The sequence below is a fragment of the Amblyomma maculatum genome, chromosome 6 (assembly GCF_055883805.1).
Source record: "Amblyomma maculatum isolate TAMU_Amacu chromosome 6, ASM5588380v1, whole genome shotgun sequence".
Classification (NCBI taxonomy): Eukaryota; Metazoa; Arthropoda; class Arachnida; order Ixodida; family Ixodidae; genus Amblyomma; species Amblyomma maculatum.
This window is the reverse complement of record NC_139349.1, coordinates 70,434,058-70,456,342: the sequence shown is the minus strand read 5'-3', so window position 1 is coordinate 70,456,342 and position 22,285 is coordinate 70,434,058. Positions and strand designations below refer to the sequence as shown.

The 22,285-nt window shown below is 49.5% G+C and overlaps 1 protein-coding gene across 2 annotated transcripts in view; it reads right to left on the bottom strand.

Moving 5' to 3' along the window:
* Positions 1-22,285, bottom strand: part of LOC146185993 (uncharacterized) — a 53,232-nt gene that overhangs the window by 15,348 nt on the left and 15,599 nt on the right. Inside the window, exon 1 of one of the 2 annotated variants that reach the window (XR_014708062.1) lies at positions 10,060-10,623. Coding sequence is in view for 1 of the 2 variants with exons in the window: in XM_084606933.1 (XP_084463059.1) it covers positions 20,337-20,433 (97 nt within the window). In the remaining variant the exon portion in view is untranslated. Of the gene's footprint in view, positions 1-10,059; positions 10,624-20,336; positions 20,434-22,285 lie in introns of those variants that run through there. The other variant, XM_084606933.1, reaches the window with a different exon arrangement.

The following is a 22,285-nucleotide window of genomic DNA, read 5'->3' as shown; positions in this document are numbered from 1 at the left end:
GACGCGGAGGTCCGTTGACTGTGCCTGTTTCACCGCCACAGTTAGCCCTCGCCTTATCGCCGGCGGACGGCGTGCAAATGAGGAAAGGCGATAAGGAATGTGACCAGCTGGTTTATCGGCAGCGCGCGAAGGGCGAGGACAAGAAGAAAGCATGGCAGCGAGCGCGAGACTGCTCGCACAGATCTCCACGGAGAACGGCTTAGGCATCGCAGGATATCAGTTAAATGGCCTAAGTGAAAGGACACTTCTGGTGTTTCACTATATCTGCGTGATATGTACAGTGAGATAAAATTATCACTTTGCTCGGGGCAAAAGAATGCGGCTCTCACAAGCGATCAATTCCTCCATGAATTGACTCCATTTCCAGCGCAACAATTTGTTCGGACCTTTCAGAACGCAGACCCCTTGGGCGTATTGGAAGTGCCATGCGAGCAACAGTGCAGCCCTTAAGCCATATTCCAAATCTCGTGCTTGAAATGTACAGATACAGAAAGACAGGCACGGTACTTTACATTAATTTCATCGAAGTTGTTTAAATGCAAGGAGCATCTCTGGCTGTCAGATCATGCTTCTATAACTAAGCTAATGCCTTAGAAGTGGCGAAGATTTTTCTGTATAAGTTGGGCTATATATGGAAGCTGGGGACGCCGGTCTCCCGAAACATAACGCACACAGCCTGCGTAACTTTATGCATGCATGCAGTGCCCTCCAAAGCAAACGAGTATTTCGTGAAAGGGACTGCATATGCGCTTAGACACGTCTTGAGAGAAGTGCATACCGCGCGACCGCCTTGGGACAGACCGGCGCGACCTTTTCCCTTCGGCGCTGTCTTAGTTCCAAACCAGCTGCCCGGCATGGGTTCAAGTGACAGAGCGGCGATACGTGCTCGGCATTCGGGACCGAAAAGGACTTTCGTAACAAGAGCTCAGCTACGGGCTCAAAAGGCGACGCTGGTCTCCATCACACCGTCCCTGCAACGTCGCCAGCGTCCAACTTTCCTTGAGCTCTTTGCATGCTACGAATTCGTAGGCCTCGCTCTCCCTCCGGTCAGCGTTAGCGGCTCCATCTGTGTCGCGGGCATGGACTGCGTGCAGCGAAGCACGTCCCCAGCAACATCGCTGCTCAAGGATCCTAACCTTCTACGAAGCCTTGCATACCTTGCACTTGCCCCGCGGAGCGCTCCCCTGTGTAAACTATCCACGCGTTGAAGAGGATCATTACTTCAACGGGCCGGAAATTAAGCACCGCTTGACGGATCATCGCGATCCATCTTGTAGCATCATCCGCGGACCTCGCTCTCCATCACCCAGAAGAATAGCACGTCCGACCTTGTGCTCACAGCGACGAGGAGGCGGTAGGCTGCGCGAGGTAATTAACGTAGGCGATGCATCCTGCTTTGTCCCGTACGCAGCCATCGAATGTTTCTAACCAGCCCTCGCCACATCGAGGGAACTACTAACGCGGTGATTTTGGCAGCGTTCATGGCGTGGATTAAGAGGAAGGAAACGGGTGTCGCGCATAACCACTTCGAAAACTGCACCAAGAAGAACCTTTCTCATCGGTATGATACTGCTGCAGGAGTGGCTACCGCTCACAAGGAGCTTAACATTTTAGCTACATAACGCTATTTATTTTATTTTTGTATTAAGTCGCTTGTTTTAATAGCTAGCAGTTATTGTGGTTAAAAGCTCGTACTCTAGGACTTCGCCCCCTATGCTAGTTCACCGTGTAACCCAACATTTCCAGGTCAATAAAGCGCACCCAAACAGATGAGAAGCAATGTAAACCGTTATCGAGACCAAATTAAGAGGAGCACCGATGCAAAGTTGTGATTTTCGTATCTTTGCCACAAAACAGGAATAACGGAAGAGGGTTTTCTTTTTTTCTTCCACGGGAATTGAGGGGAAGAGTAGCTTAACATTGAAGTGATTCAACAGTAACCTAATCTTTCAGTACACGGCCCAGCCGTCTCGCCCAATTGCGGTGGAATTGTTCAATCCATGCACTAGAACGAACAACTGTTGCCGACATTGTTACGTAAGTATAAATGCGCTGCGGATGCAAGAGCAAGCCGCTTTCATGCCGCATTGACCGGCACGACATGACGCCACACGTTCATGGCGCACCATGCCGGTTCCGGCGTCCGTCATCGAACAAAGACTTCGGAACGGCCGGAAACTCGGCCGCTCACACAAGAGGGGGGGGGGGGGGGGGGGCTTAAGCCGCAAGCCCTGGTAAGTCCAGCATCTGCATAGAAGCTGACAGACGCTTGCAAGCCGAAATCAACCTCGAAAGGCGGCAAAAAGCACGGTTGAAAGCATACACCCATCAGCACCTGCCATCTCCTGGGTCCCAAAGGATTGATTGCCGGCGCTTCCTCGCTCCGGTGGCCGAGTGTTTGACGCCTAATACACGCAGGCACACACCAGCCCCATCCCCAACACATCTGGCTACTGTTCTTCGAACCGTGACGCCACTGGGGGCGGGTGTGTGTGAGTCAGTCACCGCACGAGGCCGGGGCAGCAGCAGCCGCTAGGCAAACATGGCGGAACAATGGCCGGCTTAAATTAGCTGAGGGTTCGCTAACCGACCGCCGCCACACGAGTCATTTATACGCCGATGATGGAAGCAAGAGAAAAAAGAGCGCAGGGCTTTGCCGCGCAAGCCACAGGGTGAAGAACCGATATCAACAAGTTTCGCAGGTGAAAAATGGAGTCGCTATCTTACCAGTACTGTCGACCTGTGGTCAGCCAGACTCTGCGCGGCAGGTTGTGTGCCATGAGAAATAAAATAAGCACCATAAAACACTAGCCGCGCTTTATCCGAAGTAAAGGAAACCCGTGATTGCAACCCTCCAGTGTCTTCCGAGAGTCCTTCCAATCTAAGAGGGGTCACATCGTGATCGGCGAGCAGGCGGACACTAGTATGGAGGCGTTTACATGGATCCGACAGGAGCGGTTGAGTCCAAGTTATCGGGTCGGAAACCGGTTACGGGGTTCATGTAAACGCTGCCGGGTTGGTACGAGAAGTCGAGGGGTCGAGTCGAGTCAACTCCGGTGCGGGGGTTGACTGTACTTGACCCCGCTGCAGGAGGCATGTAAACGCGGTCGAGTTGAGTTGGGCCCCGTGGGAGAGGAGAACAGTATGGAAAACGCTAAAAATGTACGGGGAAAACATCGAATAGGTTGCCGTTTGCTAGTTCTTCACCTCGATACGAGGTGCCGCCGTAACCACTGCTCGCCGGGTCGAGTTCAAGTAAATTCGGTAGAATCAAGTTCACTCAACTCAATCCTCAACTCGATCCCCGCCGTCGGGTCCATGTAAAGAGGGTTTATGATTACTGATGGCTCTATTGGACGATGAAGAAGACTCTCTAAAATTGAGTTTAAGGTCACTCACGAAATTAGCAATACAAAAACGAATTTTCTTGCTGCTAGCCGCCATTCTGCGAGATATGCGTTTGGTGACGAGCTTTCCAGGCAAAATGTGTTAAGCGCGCTTTCGCACCGGCCGCGGCACCTTTCATAATTTCGCAGTGCCTGTGGAAGAGATCCACTCTGTCTTTCCATGCCTTGAAGAACTGCGCACTACGCAAGCCGAGGCGTGGCGTTCCAGGCGCCTAACCGCACACTTCTCAGAGAATCTGTAACGGCTTGTGACCCATCAGGCACACAACACGCTTCCGCTGCGGTCGCGCACCGCATAAGCGCGCGGCAGCCGATGTAAGCAATCGGCAGCTGCGGGAAAGGACACCATGAGCCAAGGGGGACCCGATCCTTGGTTGAGCCGAGCACGAGTTTGACGTACGACGAGTCAGCACGAGAGTGAGTGAACAATGGTAGTTCGAACATTGCACAAAGTATCGAGCGGCTAGACCGAGGAAAGAGGGCACGAGCCAGGTAACGTTGAAGAGGAGAGGAGTGAAGGAGGGGGAGGAAGTAAGAGAGAGAGAGAGAGAGATGTAGCAACTGGCGCCATGCCGCGACACGGCAACAGATGCTTCGGCGCCAGGTGCCCGCAGCCGTAGACGGGAGAGTAACACGCAAAGCATCCGTATCCCTCACCTGTCTCCGACGCCGCCGTCGCTGCTGCTACGGAGGCGGTATGCCCGTATACTGACGTCACGGAAAAGCCTCCGCCGGCTTCTTAAACGGCACGTGCACCGCTCTGGCTCTGACGCCTGCACTGACGTGCATGCGCGCGTCGCCATTTTGCATGCTGTTTGCACGTTCTTACACACGTTCTACAGTGACGTCTACTGTGGCTTACTCTTTGCTCTTCCTTTTTTTTATTTTCTGGGGAGTGGGGTGGGGGTTGCTTTCCTCTGAATGTGCTGTAGGCTATGACGACTACCGACGAGATAAACCGGAAAAATTGAAAAATTATTTCAGTCCTTGCCTCAAGAAAAAAAAAAAAGAAAAGAAAAAAGGAAAGGCGCATCGATTAGTACGGGAGACGTGTTTTTCGATTCAATTAGATGTCTTGTAATGATAATTACCTCTGACTAAGAGGCTATGCAAAGTGTCTAACTGCTACGGATTTTGACCGGACGTTGACCGCACTTGGTTCCTACATTTTTTTCGCTGTTTCATGGACTCTTATCGTTTTCTCTCTCTTCTGGGCACGAAACAATAGCCGCGGGAAAGTTCAGCCTCTACTGCATATCTTCGGGACAATAAATCAGCCCAATCTGCGTATTGGGCCACTAAATCATATGCGAGAGTACAGTCAAGTTGCGTTCCACACGACGAGGACTAACCTCCGTCAGAGCCTGCGAGCAGCGATATGAAGTCGTAGCAGTGTGCATCCATCCCGGAAAAGTGTACACCTCGCGGCGTGAGCTTCTCCTGTGGCGAAAAAGCTTGCGCAATCTAACCCGTTGCGTCGCGCAAAGCATGAAACCGCAAGTGCCTGACCGACGATTAAGGAACCCTGCTTGCCTCACGTGCGGGCTGAGATGTTACCAGGACTGGCCGTGCAGAATATATATGACTTCCGGCGACTCAACCCAGCCCCACACACGGAACGAACTTGCCGGATCCATGAGAAAAAGAAATGTTGAACATAGGACAATGCAATCGGGGTGCAGTTCACGCGCAGTCACGTCGACGTGTGCCGCTTCGCACGGCGTCGCAACGCGCGAGGACACAACCCGACGCGCATTCACATGCCCAGCAGCGGCGACCCGGGCAAAATGAATGGGGGAACGGCCACGCTTAGGCATGGTTCGGGCTTTGCGCCGGCCGCCATAAATCAAAGCGCAGGCATCGGTGGCTGTCGTCGGGCGCAGAGGGCGCTGCGCACGCGAGAACACAGCCGGTAGCGCGTCACGCGACGAAACTAGCGCGAACGGAGCGACAGAAGAAGAGTCTGCAGCGGGGCCACCTTCAGGGCAAGATACAAGGAAAAAGACGGAGGGAAAAAGATCGTTATGCAAATGGAAGCCAGTGTACCGGGTTGATGAATGGGTGAATGGGCCCACACAAAAGGCAACCGAAAGTGAGCAATCAAACGCATCCCTAGCTCCTTGGAAACTGAAGAGATTTTAGAATTCAACTAAATAAAGAAGTCGGATGTGTGAAGGGTAAGGTTAATTCACGCCAAGCCGTTTTGCTCTAGCATTGAAATTCACGAGGAAATCGCTAAATAAATCTATTTCGGCATTCAGGCTTCTCCGCAGTATACGGTGACAAGTGGGGAGACCAGTGATGACGTCATCTCTAGAGATGATGCATTTCCAACACGGAAACGTTTGCTATGAGGAAGAAGAGCACTGCCAACGAATTTAAAGGTTGTGAGGTGTCGTTTGGCGGCATCGGGTGACTCGCAGAAAGAATTGGGTGAAAGATGTTGAAACTAAATGTCATCCATAATGACGTTATTGTCTAGTTTCACCACATTGCTCCAATGCTGTGAGGAGAAGCTTGAGAATTGTCGCAAATTTAATATAGTAGATTAAGTAATAACTTGATATGGTAGCGAGAAACCATTTCGTGAGCTTAATCTACACCCTTCATATATTCTAATGCGCGCATCTCGTAAAAATGTCAAAGAATTATTTCAGCTTCCCTTTACCCTCCTAAGCAATTGAGCTTGCCTTTATAATGGTTGATGCAACGGTGACGTTTAAAGGCTGATTCCGTTTTGGCGGATAAGCCAAGCTATTTTGAGCTTCAAGACACATCCTCTATGGATTCCGATGCATCTTGTAGCCAACAAAAAAGTTTTTGTATGTCTGCCTGTGGCGAAGGCCTGATTAGATAAGCGCAGTTGAATATATCATTGATGAAAACACAACTGCCCTTAGGTCTCTCTCTGGCCTATCAATGTCGCCTAATTAAAATGCTCTGGGACAATGACTCGAGGCTGCTGCGACCGTGAAAAGTGGCTCGTTGAGAAGACTCCTTTCATCAGTATCGTCACTGGAGACATCCACGAAGCTGGCGCAGCACGAGGAGACACGACGCCTAAAGAACTTCTATTCTTGTTCACACTTGACACAGCGCTGCACCAAACAAGCACGGAACACAGTCCCAGCCGCGTCTACCTAAATCATCTAAGCACAGAGTACACTCGCGGTGGAGAAACAAAGTGCTCGGAAAGCGGCAAATCATATGCGTGGTAGCCCATTCTAGCAGCCAGACTGTTTAAAGAGCACCGTCACGTGCACATATAGTGACAATTTTTTTTCATCCTGAGCAAAAGTTAAGTAAGACGGAATAGAATGAGGCGAAATGTGGTGGGAGGGGGGGGGGGGGGAGAGAGTCTAATCGAAGAAGTAGCCGGGTGTGTGTGTGTGTGCCGCCGGCTCTCCTCGACCGTGAAGCTCGCAGCGATGTGCAAACGAGCGCTGCTCACGCGATACAAGCACGCGAAGCCTGAGCGACGGCGAAGTGGCGCCACTGGTAGCGAGCTGCGGCTGGCTCCGTGTCGCGGCTGCTGCTCCTGTGGTCTGTTAGGGCTCATAGACGCACAGGAACGCGTACACTGGATAAACGACAACAATATAATGCTGCACATCTCTATCCAGATGTGTACTACCGTGCATCCAGCCCTGAACTTTTGTTTCCCAGTTAGTTAGCCCACCTGCGGAGTTCCAAAATGTCGCAAATGCTTGAGTCAGTAGGCAAGGCACATTGACCCAGCCGTAGAAAAAAAAAAGCTTCCTAAGGAGTCCTTAATTAACGCCTAACGGCTGCGCCCGCCTGGTTTGCTTCGCGGCTAAGCCGGAATCCAATTACTACTTTTTGAGAATCCCACGAATTTCAAGGATTGAAATTTGTACAGGTATGTAATGCATGAAAGTTTTTTTCTTATTGCGCTAGTATTCAAAGTGATAACGTAATCGACGATTAAAGTTACGCTTCTCCTCACACCATCAAAGCGTTGTGGAGAAGCTCGGTGTTCTCGTCATGGACGGTAATATTTCTAATTTACGTTGTCTTCGCCTATACCATGTGTTGCGTTATCGGATGCAATGCATTCCTGCTTCTCTATCATAGAGACGAACTTATCTAATTCCATACTTATGCATATGCGAATTATCGACATTATTAACCCTTTCGGGATCCCGTCTTAATTCGAAATATCCCGGTTCGACTGTACTGGCGACTTCGTAGGCCTAGCCCAGCTTCGCTAAGGCTAGGCCTAACACGGATTTCGAAACCTTTTAAGGTACAAAATTAACACAGCAAAGCAGGAAACAATACAAAAGTAAAAAAAAAAAAAAAACCCGCAGACTCTCAGAAACAAAAGATACGCAAAAGATAGTTATCGATATAGACACTGCTAACCCGATTTAATGAACTATACAGCAACTTATCACATTTTTACAGCTCGAATGATTTCTGCCATGCATCGACTTCACATCTACGGAACTGCAAGAGGTCGCGTTCTGAATTTTATTACCAGTTGTTTGAGACCCGTAAGCCTTTGGTGCTTGCATATATTCACTACAGGCATATAGACTTCAAGGTTAAGAAAATTATTTAGTTCCTCACTTCCGAACCACCACGTTAGGCAGGCCTAACCGTATCCGCTGTCAAAGCAAAGAAGCCTTGTGAACAAGAACCATAGTAAAATCAGAAATATTCGTTCAGAGAGAAGTGGAAAATTTGAAATCATCGCAAGGGTGGTGTATGGCCAACAGCCAATGTCGCAAAATTATTTGCGGAAATGCTGCTTAAGTTCAAGTCAGTTTACTTACTTTTGCCTCCCGTGGACGTCAATTTAATGAGATTTCACCGAAACGCACAGTGGCCGACGGATGCGCGCTATGAGTTCATGGCAATTTTTTTTTTTCACCGCCTACAATCAGGAACCTGCTCAGCACCACTGGCGCGACAAAGGCTAAGTGGCATTGAAAAGTGGGCGGAATCTCTAATCCGACACGCAAGTTGTGCGAGTGAACAAACAAGCGGAAAAGTTCGAACGCGTCCCGACGACGGACGTTCCTCTACAGGAAGTAGCACGGGAGGGCGCCTTTCACTATGACTTACGGAAAGCGTGAGCGAATCCGGATGGGCTCGCGCGCAATCCGCTATCCGTTGACGTTGTAGTTCTCGGTACTAGACGGAAAAGTAAGGAGAGGGGGGGGGGGGGGGGGGGGGTACGCATGATGGCATATCAAAACGAAAAAAATAAAAATCTAAACCTACACTTGCCTGCTACTTCCTGCCCTACAAAAAAAAAAAAAAAAAGCAGAACAAACGAGCGGCGGCGCCAGTGGTTATAATAACAGCTATGCCTTGACGGAAGGTCCTCAGAACTCAGAACATATGCGCAGCCGTGGTATATAGGCTCACTCAGGTTTTAACGACGTCGACTGACGCAGAGTGGCTCTCGATGGCGCTGCTAGCAGCGGCCGTTGCTCGATTGCGAATGACGTCGAAGGACGCGTCGGCTCAATGCGGTGACGTCAGGAGTTGCTTTCTCCGGCGAGATGCACTGCGCCCGGTTTGCGGTGTAGTCTTTGATAATAGAGGTATTACACATTTCCTACACTGCCCCCACCTCTCGAAGATCAGGCACGAGAAAGATTTCATCGCGATCGCCGCCGGAATTTCCATTGGTACGCCCTTCGAATTCGCTATAATTCAATAATTTGGCGGTCTGACCAATATCAAGGAAATAAGCGCGTGGCTTAGGTACCGTCTTTGCCGGAAGTAACCAAGCTGCATGTTTTGCTTCTCTCTTGTGTTATAAAGCCAATAATAATTTTCGTATGGTAACAACTAGTCGAAAATTGAGGACAGGTATCGCCTTTACATTGCAAATATTTAGAGCACCACAAAGGGCGTGAATTTGCTGCCACTTGGCTAAGAAGCGGATCCTGAAATCTGGTTACTATTGACAAAGACGGTACATATGCTGGGATGTGCTAAAGTCATGACACGAGTTTCGCAAAGCGACTGGCAAGAGAAAGGCTGCACTTTATCGAAGAAGAATGGCAAGTTACACTATGGACCACAAGAGTATCTGACTAGAAAAGACGAGCGAAAGGAGAGCGGTGCAAGATTACCGTCGCTACGAAAAGTACTGATATACACTGGACACCAGAAAAGCTTGACTGAAACTCAATAAGCTCTAGATTCAAGGTTACTCCAACACGTGCAACTCCAAGTGAACGGAACAACAATTCGTAGATTCTCCAAGGAATGAACCTTTGCTGATTTACCCAATTCTTGAGTACTAAGACGATGCCAATCTGCGCCAAGTTGGTGTCGTCCTATGTGACCGAAAGCATGAAAGGGCGGCACGAGGTTAGGGCTTACAGTATTACAAAGTTCAAACACTCCAATACTTAGCTTACAAGAATCAGCAAGGGACGCACATTTGTGGCCCAATAAGTAACGCTATCACATCTAATTCGCCGAGAAATCAGCCCTGATCGCGTATGTATTCCAGACTACGCACGTTGGCTAGCCAAGACGACTCTGTGGAAAAAAACAGTAGCTCCGGGAAAACCCCACGGGCCTAGAATGTCACCAGCAATGTAGCGTTTAGTGACCAAAGTGAGAAGACAGTTTTGAATATTCTCACAGACAACGTGATTCATACCAAGTAGCGTCGGCGGTCGTCCAGGACCAGAAAGGACAGGAATGCGAAGGAAATGGCCCGGGTAGAGTCCACAGTAAATGTTCGGCACACGAGAGCCAGTTCATCGAGGGCATCCAATGTCCATGCGCGCAGGAGGGAACGTGCTGAGGGACAAGCCTCGGTGCGGCGAAGTCGGCGCCAACGGCGATGAAGAGGGCGACGGCACCGAACGGCAGGAGCCGCACACGTGCGGCGTGGCGCCGACGGGACGGACGACTCCGACGCCAGTGGCGTGCCGGCGACACTAGCGCGCCTTCCCGTAACCTATGGGGTGGGGGCAGATGCGAACAGCTCGAGAACGCGTAGGCGGCAGCGGCGCCGGCAGCGCGGAGAGCTTTGGCGGAGCAGCAGCCGCCATGACGTCACCGAGCGCGAGTCACTGTTTGCGCAAGGAGACTGAAATCGAGCAGCGCCGTGACGTCAGCGCTTCCTGCGGCCGGAGTTTCTCGCTTTGCCGCGCGCCGCTAGCGTCGCTAGCGCCGGCTTCGCCGAAGTTGCGCTACTGTAGTTGCGCTGTTGCCAATCGCATCCGCGCGTTGTCTGCTCTAAGCGAGGACGCGAGGAGTCCGCTGGTGCCGAGAAAAAAACAACCAAATAACAAACAAACAACAACAACAAAAAAAAAGACACCCGTTTCAGGACATAGTACCACAGACAGTGCGGTGAAAGTTCCGCATAACTTGGACCCTGACTGAAGGCGATAAAAGCTGGGTGCTCCTTTACTTTGTGATTTGCTCAGTACACTGAAACAACGGTCAGCGTTCTTTGTATTAACGACACCGATGTAATATTACTGATTATGTGTATCACATCTTCAACTCTAAAAAGGAACCTGTTCTAAGAGGGAAGTTATGACAGCACAAGGCTTTCATACAAGCAACACTCTTCCTGGTTATTCAACCCGGGACAAATCGGATGTTGCACAAGTTGCACCTTTTTGACGAAACTGAGCGGAATCGAAGCACTGTCGCGCCCAAGACAAAAAAAAGTACCTACTCGATAACGGCTGCGACAGAAGATTATCATGGAGGATGTGGCACGAAGCCACGCTCATTATCATGGTAGGGACGATGTGATTGAGGCCTGGACTGCAGAACTAGTCATGGATAGAATGACTCATGTGGCCTATCGACTCACGAAAAGCCGGCTTCGTTTCTCCGAAAACGTGAGCTCATCGTCACGCGGATCCCGTGGACGGAGCCGTGACTCACATTCCAGGTTCTACTCCGAGAGCAGGGAGCAATGATAACCAGCACGCCACTATGCATTATGCAAACTGTGCGAGACGCGTTCATACAAAAGGTTTTCTTGCAGGTGTATTTGCGGTCGGTGCTTTTCTGTAATTCTCTACACGACAACTTTGATTCCAGCAAGCTGGTTGTCCAGTCACGGTGGTCTCTGTCGCGACATGCGATAATCACGCAAATCTGCTGCCGTTCAACCATTGATGAATGGCCAGAAGCAACGTCCAAACAATGCGTCATCGAATGACTCCTTGAAGCTCACATCAAGCGCCGGCAAGACGGACGTGACTCCATCAGAATGGTCATTCAAGCAGCTGCCCGCCGTTGACGTCACCGACCATTAATAGCACAGATACCGCGGAAAGATTTCGAGCGGGCCGCTTTCTCGCGCGCTGTACCACGCACGGCCGACGCCGGGGTTCTCTGAAACAAGCCTGTTTACTATCTTTTACACACAGCCTTGCCTTTCCTCGAAAGGTTTCGTGGGCTTTGAGTGTTGCATCCTGGGCAAGAAGCCCTGTTTCCGGCTGCTTTGTCAAAGTACATCTTGGAGAACGTAGAAACGTGTCCGTGCCGAGAGCTCATCTTATAATTTTACAAACTTTGCGGTATATCAGTAAGTTAGGAGAATTCCCAAGAGAGAGATGTCTAGTGGAGCTGGATCTCGACGAAGTGTTGCCGCGTTATGGCTGGCTTAAAATAATCTGAGAAAGTAAATTACTATAGCTTTATGGGGAAAAAAAGAATAGTAGGAAAGGTCTAGAGATTTTTCTGATTCGAAAACACCACGCTTTTAAGGGCAGAAAAATAACAAACTAAACTGTCTTTCACTTGCTAAAGCTTCTCACGAATTTTAGAAACTGACAGCGACTTGGCAGTTGACAGCGTTTCAGGGTAAAAGTTTCGCTATGCAAGATGTGATCGGACACACATTTTTCTTTCCGCAGACCGCAAATTATGCGCGTGGCATAGCAAATGGGGTGCTATATCAATATTTTAGTCGCCAGAAATCCACGCCTGTCTCTTATAATTGCAGAATTGTTGCCCATAATAGCACAGCAGCCGAGAAATTATTGTATCCAGACGTTGCCCTTTGGGAAATGACTGAATCGGCTCACACCAAACTGCCTGTTTCTTTAACAGGTCGACGACGTACAACGTTCCGAAAATATTACTGCTGCATTGTAAGGGCTCAGAGAACATTTTACCTTCAGACGAAATGGGATTGGAAGACAAAGAAAAAAAACGGTATATGTAAGCTTTATTAGGTGCACCCAATGCCGACTGTGGCTGGACGCCATCATCTGTACCATCGAGTTTCGTTGCGTCTATTGTGTCAAACTGATCTTCATGATATTCCCAGCTTATTTCGCAGAGCTTGTTTTCCAAGTCATGTGTTTAAAAATAGCTTGTACCTAGGTACGCAACTGTACATTTTACAGCACCTGAGCGTCCCTAGGGTCTCCAATACAAGACGTGCGGCGACAATATATGCCACCGGTCTGTTGGAAACGAACTTACAAACCATTAAATTTAGCGAGCACCGTGGCTGCAAGCGCAGTGAATTGTTTTTGTTTGCTCTTTTCTGAGATTGCACAAAAATGTGATAATGGCAGGATCTTACTCAGGGAACCGATGAAACATGAACATCCCTAGTGAAAATCCCTATGAGTCACAATAACCTCATAAACATTTCTCATACTAAACTCGTAAAATCTCATATCTCGTACAAATATCATTCAACGTATGAGAAATATATGTGATTGTATGAGATTTATATCAGCTTAGTATGAGAAATTTGTATGAGGTTATTATGACTCATTCGTTTTTTTTTTTTTTTTTGCTAGCGATTTGCGAGAAAATACGACAAGAAATTAATTTCGATTTTATTTATTTACTACGGCACTCGAGGGTGGCTGTATATCGGTGACATGTTATTCGATACACTCACTCTCCTTCCAATCTAACCCTAGTCCCGCTACCTTTCTTGTGCTTATGTTTGTTCTCGAGCCTTTTCCCCAAGATTAACCACAGTGTTCTGCCAGTAGAATACATGACTCTCTAAGTGCAGTCATGGCTGCTTGTACGGTTCACGGTAATGGCATAACCATCCGTGAATCTCGCGGCCGCAGTGAGGGTGGTCGGGGACGCATCAGAAGCGGATTCCGCGGCTCAAGCACACGCACGTATGGAGGCACTGTTATCAGAAACAGAGAGCGAGATCGCCACCTGACTTTGCGTCGGCACTCGCAAGCACTCCGCCCTCGATCCGGACTGCCGAGTGTGACTCAACGTCAAAGCACCGTGCGTGGGCGAATCCGTGTTCATAATGACCGCCACGCAGCCTCGGCACGCGCGATAAGCAGTGCACCAACACAGTGGGGGGCGCTGCCCACACTTGATGTATGTACGACGCCATGGTGGCAGTGCACTGACGGCAGTAATTGGGCCTACTGGTTGCACTTGTACGGCACTACACCTCACCCAGCCACATGGGTTGGACTATACTATAAGGTTGCTGCATTCATGCCTGTTTTCACAGGCGCGCTGCGAGGGGACGATAGCTTAGCGTAGTCCAGCAAGCGTACCCTGAAGCGATAGTTTCTCAGGAATCACGACTTTTGGTCAGTAATCCGAGAATTGAAGAGAACTGATGTTCTCTCAGAGTATTGTAATGGATTTATGCAAATGCAGACAGACGTATAGCATTGGACGGCCGGGGCTAGGTAGGCGGATAACGTGAAGTTTAAGGGAGAAGGGTTTATTGGAGGTGAGTGTCACCTCTGGCCTGTAGTAGATATGTAATTGGGCTGATTATAATGGTCAGCCGAGATAAATATGCGTTATAATGCTAGGAGGCTACGAAGATAGGTCGCTACGCACAGCGTCCAATTCCTCCCGAAGGTATCTTCCTGCGTTGAACTCTAGTGGACTCAGTGAAAACGATGCATGCATCTCAGTGTCTGGCTCTCGCGGTCAATTACACCAGCGTCAGTGGGCGCAGCTGCTGTGCAGGTGGTACTGCTGTGGCGACATGCGAGAGGTCAGATAGTACGCGGCCGAGCGACATGCAGCTCCCTGAGCCTTCCTATGCATGTTATACAATAACCGCAGTGAGTAGTCTAGTCGTCATGGCTGGAGCACCTGTGACGTAAAACACTTATGTCTCATTGCTGACGGTCTGTACTAACAGCCAACACCTACTCGGCGATACCCGCTTACGCCTAGGTCATGATCAGTCGCTGACAACTGAATATCCTGTGCTCGCCTTACAGGCGACGAGAACAAGAGCATGTAGGTGTCGCCGAGACCGATCGCTCAAGCTAGACTGCAGCAAGACGTTTCTGAGAGCTCCGACCCAAGCTGGCACCAATACGTTCTAGAGGAGAGTAGTTGTCTCCACTATGTTGTCATTAACTACACTTTGGCTACAGCGCGTGTGCGAGGTGGCTCACATCTGCAGAGTATACGTATCACCATCAGCCCGTTTTGAACCATTTTGAATAGCCTTCACGTTTCTGCCCTGTAGATGAGTACGCCGGTAAGATACAGCTGCTTTATACTTTCATCCTGATGAATGCTGGTAAGCTGCTATTCATGAATTGAGAGTACTTGCATATATGAGCTCCACCTCTTATTTTATCCTTCTAGTTTTATCCTTCTATCCTTATTTTATCCTAACTGTAGTGGTCCAGAATGCAGCCATTATCTGCCATAAGTAGATGTGCCCTCTAACAACTTCCAGCGCCTCGCTACGTACCGTGATACCGCTGTTCCCTTTCTAGGCCGTTGAACGTTTGTAGCCTTCTGCAAAGACACACACACACACGCACGCACGCACGCACGCACGCACACACACACACACACACACACACACACACACACACACACACACACACACACACACACACACACACACACACACACACACACACACACACACACACACACACACACACACACACACACACACACACACACACACACACACACACACAAATCGACCTACTGTTCCGTTTTGCCTGTCTAGATCATCTATTAACCTTAACAATTCGTCCCCTGATCAGTTACTTCGCAAGGCAATGTGGTCAGTGGATCGCAGATTACTGACATATTTTCCATCAGCTCTTATCCCTGGCTGTTCGCAATCCAGGTTGCTGAATACTTCCTGTAAGCGAGCGCTTATCTACTTGCCGATGAAACTTGCGTATTATAGAATACGATTTATGTCTTCTCCTAGGCGAACAAAAGCCACGCTCAGGCCGTTGTAAAGGGATGCCACGCAATCAACAGCATGTGCATGCAAGCAAAACAGAAGGCCTTGTATCTTTCACAGCCCATGTTTGAGCTTTCTGCCTCCCACTCGCAGCACACACATGTCTAAGACACGAGTGCGTTCCTAGCGTCACGGGCACCTCGCCCGGGTCTGTTGTTTCGCGTAGATTTCGTAGTTGTTGCTACGCCGTCGGTGAGATCAAAGGGGTCGCACAGCTACGTCGGAAGGAGCAGCTCACGCTAACGAAGCTCGGCACGGCACTGTGCCTCTTCCGAGGCTCGCTCGTCGAGCTCGGAAGTGCTCGGAGCTATAAGTGCGAAGTAGCAGCGCGGGGACGATAGCGGACGGACTGTACCGTGGTCGCGCGTCATCAGAGTCCTCGTCGTCTTCCAGCTGGTTTCTCGCTCCTGTTTACTCTGATCCCTATCTGAGCTACGCCGCACTTCCTCTCGCACTGTTTCCACGGCGTTCACGTGCGAGATTGCGACGCAGCACGCCCTCCGCGGCATCCGCGATACCGCAGTTGGGGCGCCCACGTGAGCGTCGCGGCACAAACAGAATTTCAACGGGTGGCTGGCGATCGGCCACCTCAGCGCATCTGCGTACATCGTCGCTATTCTGGGAACATGGAGAGGCAAGCCGAGATGAAGCAGGTTCAAGGCCGGTTATGGGTTGGCAGAAAAAAGTTCACACGTTCTCGCCCTCTTTCCGTACATCAATACCCGTTTGATGTGTGGTTGCGAATCGCAGCGTATGCTATAGCTAACATCGTGGTCATTCAGGTCTGGGGCTTGTCTGCTTTCTTCGAGGAGGGCATGCAATTTTAGGTAAAGCAAATTATTTCAGCAAGAACCACGCGGCTTTCATGGCTGTGGGATCCTCCGTAATGCTACGAGGGTGACTCGCGGAGAAAAGAAGGCGCAAAGAAGTCAGAGCTTAGGGGGAATATTCTGAGAGAATACCAAGAGCCACCGAGCACTATTTACCGTTTTCGTGAGATTTTTAAAGCGGGATACTTCGGTAAAGATCGCAACAATCACGATGATCGCAAGGGTGGCACCGCTGTTACTTCGCATTTTCTACTCATGACAAGCTGACACGCTTGAAACACAGGATCACGTGAAGGTAGGTCCCTGCCAGGAGAGAGACAAACAGGAAGAATAAATTTCTTAGCGGAGACTTAGCTCCCAGGCTGATTTCCCTGCGTTAGTTAGCACAATACAATTTCACTTTTCGTGAATACTTTTTCAATCATGGTTCCAGGTGCACGGCAAAGATAACGCTGCCCTGACATCGAACACGTAGAGCCCATATATCCTTATGCATACTTGCAAAGCATACTTCCTTGTTCGCATTACACTTGCGATGAATTCGTTCTCACTGAATCGCGCAGTAAACCGTGACCGCGGCTGCTTTTGGGAGTTTCGCTGGATACTAGAAGCCACTCATGATAGTTGAGAGGGGCGAAGGAGGGATTTTAATTCGCGACACACACACACACACACACACACACACACACACACACACACACACACACACACACACACACACACACACACACACACACACACACACACACACACACACACACACACACACACACACACACACACACACACACACACACACACACACACACACACAAAAAAAAAAAAAAAAACAAAGAACAGATACAATAAACATTCGCTTAAGTGTACGCGAGTAATCTCGGCAAGAACAAAAGACCAGAAGCAGCCACCTTTCGTTGGCACGTGCTTCCCGAGATAGCGCCCTCACCGCGGGTGCGTCCATGCCAGTTCGGGGATCAACGACCAGATCCGGACAATTAGGCGGCCCCTAAAACAATGAGCGGCGTGGAAAACAAACGCTGTGCGCAGCGGGCTGTGCTATGTTACAGTGGCGGCGCCCCGACGGGCGGACGATCTAAAGCGGGCTCGGCAACGGATGCGTAATGAAGGCCGAGCAAGGCAAAGCGGCGGCGCCTCAGGTCGTGACGACAAAGCACCGCGGAGCCTCGTGGATGTCGTCACCGAGTGTGCGATGACAAATGACAGTCATCAGCACCAGGCCTACAGCTGGGCGAAATCCGTCTGCCGCCTTGCCTTACCCTCCACACTGTCAAATGCCCGCCCGCATTCTCCTTACGCGAGGTTAGACAAAGCTAAAATACTCTGAGGCGGAAGCAAGGCGTTCGTGTGCGGGGCAATATCAGTGTACTTTAAAGGAGCCCAGGTGGTCCAAATATCTGGAGCCGTCCGCAACGGCGTACTTCATAGCTGAATTCGCCTTGGAACGTTAAAACCATATGAACCGTGCCACCTTTAGTTTGCATGCGCGGAAGAATGAGTGAACTTGGGTGGCACGAGATGGTAATAGCAACGCTACGCCGAAATCTAGAGTGCGCACACGGAACGTTAATGCAGTACGATGACAAAACGTGATAGCGAAGTGATAATGAAAGCACGGAATAATTTGGATGCTTCCAAATGTGAGCGATTCGGCACCAGAAGGCAGGCAGAGGAGGGTAAGGCACAGGCAGGGTCACCTTTACATTGATCATGTCGTCAATTGCTCCGCCTGTGCCAGGTGTGTGAACGCGTTATACCTGTTTTGCCAACCTCCAAGAAAGTTCCCACAAAATATTTGCAAAGAGCCATCCTGCCGAAAGCGAACGATTGGGTTGCGAAAAGAAAAAAAAAAAAAACTGAATGTAACCATTCTCTGTCTATAGGGTTTCGTGATATACACGGCAGCTGTTCGGGCTTTGACTATCTTGGTACACACAGAGCCAGTCATAAAGACGGCGATCAGAAAGAGGCTAGGGTTGAACCGTCATTTCATTCCGAAGCTCCAGGCAGTTCGCAAGGATTGATACCAGATACAGGGCCTGATTACGTGCCGCTTTCAATACAATACCAGCCACAAAACCTGCAATATGCCCTTCCAATACTGCTCGACCCTATTCTGTGGACAGGGTGACATATAGGCGAGGGGCATTTTGAGCGTTTTGATACTGGTTTTGTATCGATGGCGGTGAGTAATCTAGCGACAGTACGCTAAGTTGTGCAGAAAATGCTGACGCGGGCCGTCGCTACTCCGTGGCTCAAAACGATCGCTGTTGAAGCCTTGCTTTCGAAGTTACAAGGAACAGCACCTGGAACGTGCCTAAAAGCGGCCGCGACGTAATACGCCATCAATCGCTACCGATATGACCAGGTAGCTCGGCTCGAAAGGAACCTTAGGGACGCAATGTACAATTACGGTCACAGTAATTCGAGTCGCTCTATATAAGCTTCATGCTGTAGGCTATACTGACTGACTGTCACCCTCCTCGGTGGGGCAGTGGTTAAGTCGCAGTGGTTAAGGGTGCGGGAGTTTAGATTTAGGCGAAAAACGACGCACCTGCATGCTGTGCGATGTCAGTGAATGTTAAAGAACTCTAGGTGGTCGAAATTTATGGAGCCCTCCACTATACGGCGTCTCCATAGCCTGGGTCGCTTTGGGACCTTAAAGTCCATAAACAAACAAAGCAATGTAGTGACTGCCAAGGGAATGCAGTGACTATGCCTGAACCCTACATAACTCTAACACGTGTACAGTAACACAAAAGGAAATTCACTATAGAAAGTTTAAGCTGACGGTGATCAATGAAGTCTGCGGCGTCGTAGTGCATAACAGCGCCTGTCTGCGAGAATTTCATTCGAAGGCTTTTTGGTTTGTTGGCAAACATTTATTTTTTGACATTTGGGGAGCCCTCAGTCGGAGCCTGAGGATTGCGCGGCATGCTATAGAAATATAATGGAAGATTTAATAGAGAGGGAGAAATCGGAGTTGGAAGGAGCCTTCCACGAGGCTTTTCGACAGCATTGTTTTTATAGCTAATTTCGTATTAGTCCATGATGCACTGCTCTGGCCATTCAAGTACAAACTTGCCCAAATCTTGACACACGTTTATACTCCTCATGACACAGGCCGTTTTCCGCCCAGCGGTTCACGATGTGCCCATAGAGATTTCCATCGCAGCGAAAACGTAATATAGCGTAGACGTATACCGGGTTACCGGGCCCCTCATACGCACGCGCAGTGACCCCACCTTTCCCCACCCTTGCCACTGCGCCTCCGCTCCGCTACAAAATGCATAATGTCGCATCGACAGTGATAATGAATTGAATACCGGAACGTGTGTTCAAGCTCACTAGCCTCCGATCTTCCCTGACGCCGTTCGGAGGCATATGCATCGGCAGCCACTTATACATCAGCACATCAAGGCACGTCGATGGGTTCCCAAGCGACGCCAGACCCTTTCAGAGCCAACCTTGCTGCCGCGATGTAGATGAGTGAATGGAGCGAGCATTGCGACGTGAAGAAGCCCGTGGACGGAAGGGCAGAATTAGCTACCTGTGGGCTGAATGGAGCGAAAGCCACGAAGCACGGCTTACACACACAGGGCAGTCGAAGTATGATCGCCGGCATCAAAAGTCGCTTAACCACAGACTGAATGTCCGATGCTAACATTTCGCTTCGTATTAGATGGTATTAGTACAGGAGAACGCCGTGTACGTTAAGTAGACAAGGACGATAGAAATTGCCCACTATATCACTCATCAAGCGCACATCAGCTACACTGGCTGGCGAGCCAATGTGATTAAGTACATGGGGCATTGTTTCGCTGTTAAACCTGACCATACGCTAGAGGTGAGAATTAATTTTATACACACCCCATCCGTTCCTCTGTTGCTCATCCGAAGTGGATCGTGTCGGAAGCCATGCTGTTGCCGGGTGTCTGGGCAAAGGAAAGAGGCCAGCGTTCGCCGTCTGCACAGAAAACAAAGAAAACGAATAAGAATACGAATAGTGAAGACGATATCGCCTGTCATCGAAGCGCTGCTGCCCCAAAAGAAAAGCAAAGGCGCGAAATAAAGCGCATGCAGCGACAAGGTTGGCTTGTGTGCGCAATTAACTGGCAATCTGTGCTTTGGGGAACGATTGTCGACGCCGAAAAGTATAGAGACCGCAGCCAAACGCTTGACATTACTTATGCGTCTCAGAGGAGCACGCACTGTGGCTGGCGTTCTCATATGATGTACGCAGTCTAGTTTGCAGCGTGTTTTCAACGTCCACACTTTGACTGTCCAGTGAGAAAAACAGTGCGACACAAATCGGCACGGTACGCACGAGACGAAGAGACACTCACTGAAATCGGAGGAAATGTGCGAGTAAAAAGCCTGCGACCTTTCGCACGAGTACACATGTCGACTGTTCGCTAGCCAAACATGGAAGTGAAGTAATCAGCTGTTTTCACTAAATGTGTTCTAAACAGAACTGATATATACAGAGCTGCCGCTCCGACGTAAACTGTAAGTTAAGGATTGACAAACACGACATCTTACGCTTATTTCGCATTATCATTGAGCGCGTGCCGAGTGAGAGAGCGTGTCTAGAATGCCATAGCGAGGAAGCAATAGCACGTGCGCTTTATTTCACCCCATGCCCCAGCGGTAGTCTAGAAGTGAGTCGCCCCGCTAAGAGAAGTTGCTAAGTTTAATTCCGCCCCCTACTATCACGAAATTTCTCTTTCGGGCCAATACACCGAGACCACTTCCAACAATGAAAATCCACTGCGAAAATGCAAAGGCTTGTGCACATGAGTGTCGAGAATTTGAAATGAAATCTTCAATAACACTCCTGTTTACGTCGGAAATGACGAAAAAAAGCAGCTTTTCGCGAGCATGTTCAGTGATCCTGCTATGTTTTCGTTTGATGCTGTGTGGTGTTTATACATGTAATGCACTGTCCAGCCTCAGACTTATGTAGCTGCTGGAAGCGAAAATCAAACTGAGCCGGAAGACTTGCATTCGCAAGCACTTGATATTCCAAGCATTTTGGACAGCTTTCGTTACGAGTGCGCGGCAAGAACGTTACACGTCTCATGTTTCTACCGCGTTTCTTCGAAACAGTTATTATTCCCCCGCCGCTGGCATGTTTGGAGCATTTTATTTCAGGAAACGATGTACTGTGTTGTTTGTTGCATTCAAAATAAACCTTCTAGTACCTTATTCCTCCCTGCAGAAACCTCTCCACTCTTTCATTCAATCCATTTCTCTATATCCTCCCCCTTCTAGAGCAGGCAGGTGCTGTTCCACATAATATGCCTGTTACCATACTGTTCCCTTGCCGCAATTTCCCTTTCTAAGGCATCTGCTCTCGTGATTTGTACGTTGGTTGGTGGGGTTTAGCTTCCCAAAGCGACTCAGGCTATGCGAGACGCCGTAGTGGAGGACTCCGGAAATTTCGACCATCTGGGGTTCTTTAACGTGCACTGAATCTGACATCGCACAGCACACGGGCATCTCGCTTTTCGCCTCCACGGAAAAGCGGCTGTCGAGGCCGGGATTCGACCTCGTATTCTTGCGAACAGTAGTCAGGCGCCGCAACCACTGAGCCACCCCGTCCAAAAACATCTCGCCGTTCTTGGTATAGAGTGCGGACAGAATGAAACGGAGCCCGCTATTTCCTTCTAATATTTTTCACAGGTTCTCTATTTGAAACTGGCAGTCATGTCATGTGCACATCCAGTAGTAGACGCCAGTACGCTTTCACTAGAAGAAATAAAATTTTCTTATCTCCAGTGCAGAAGGCATGATGGCAATTTGAACTAAGAAGCGTG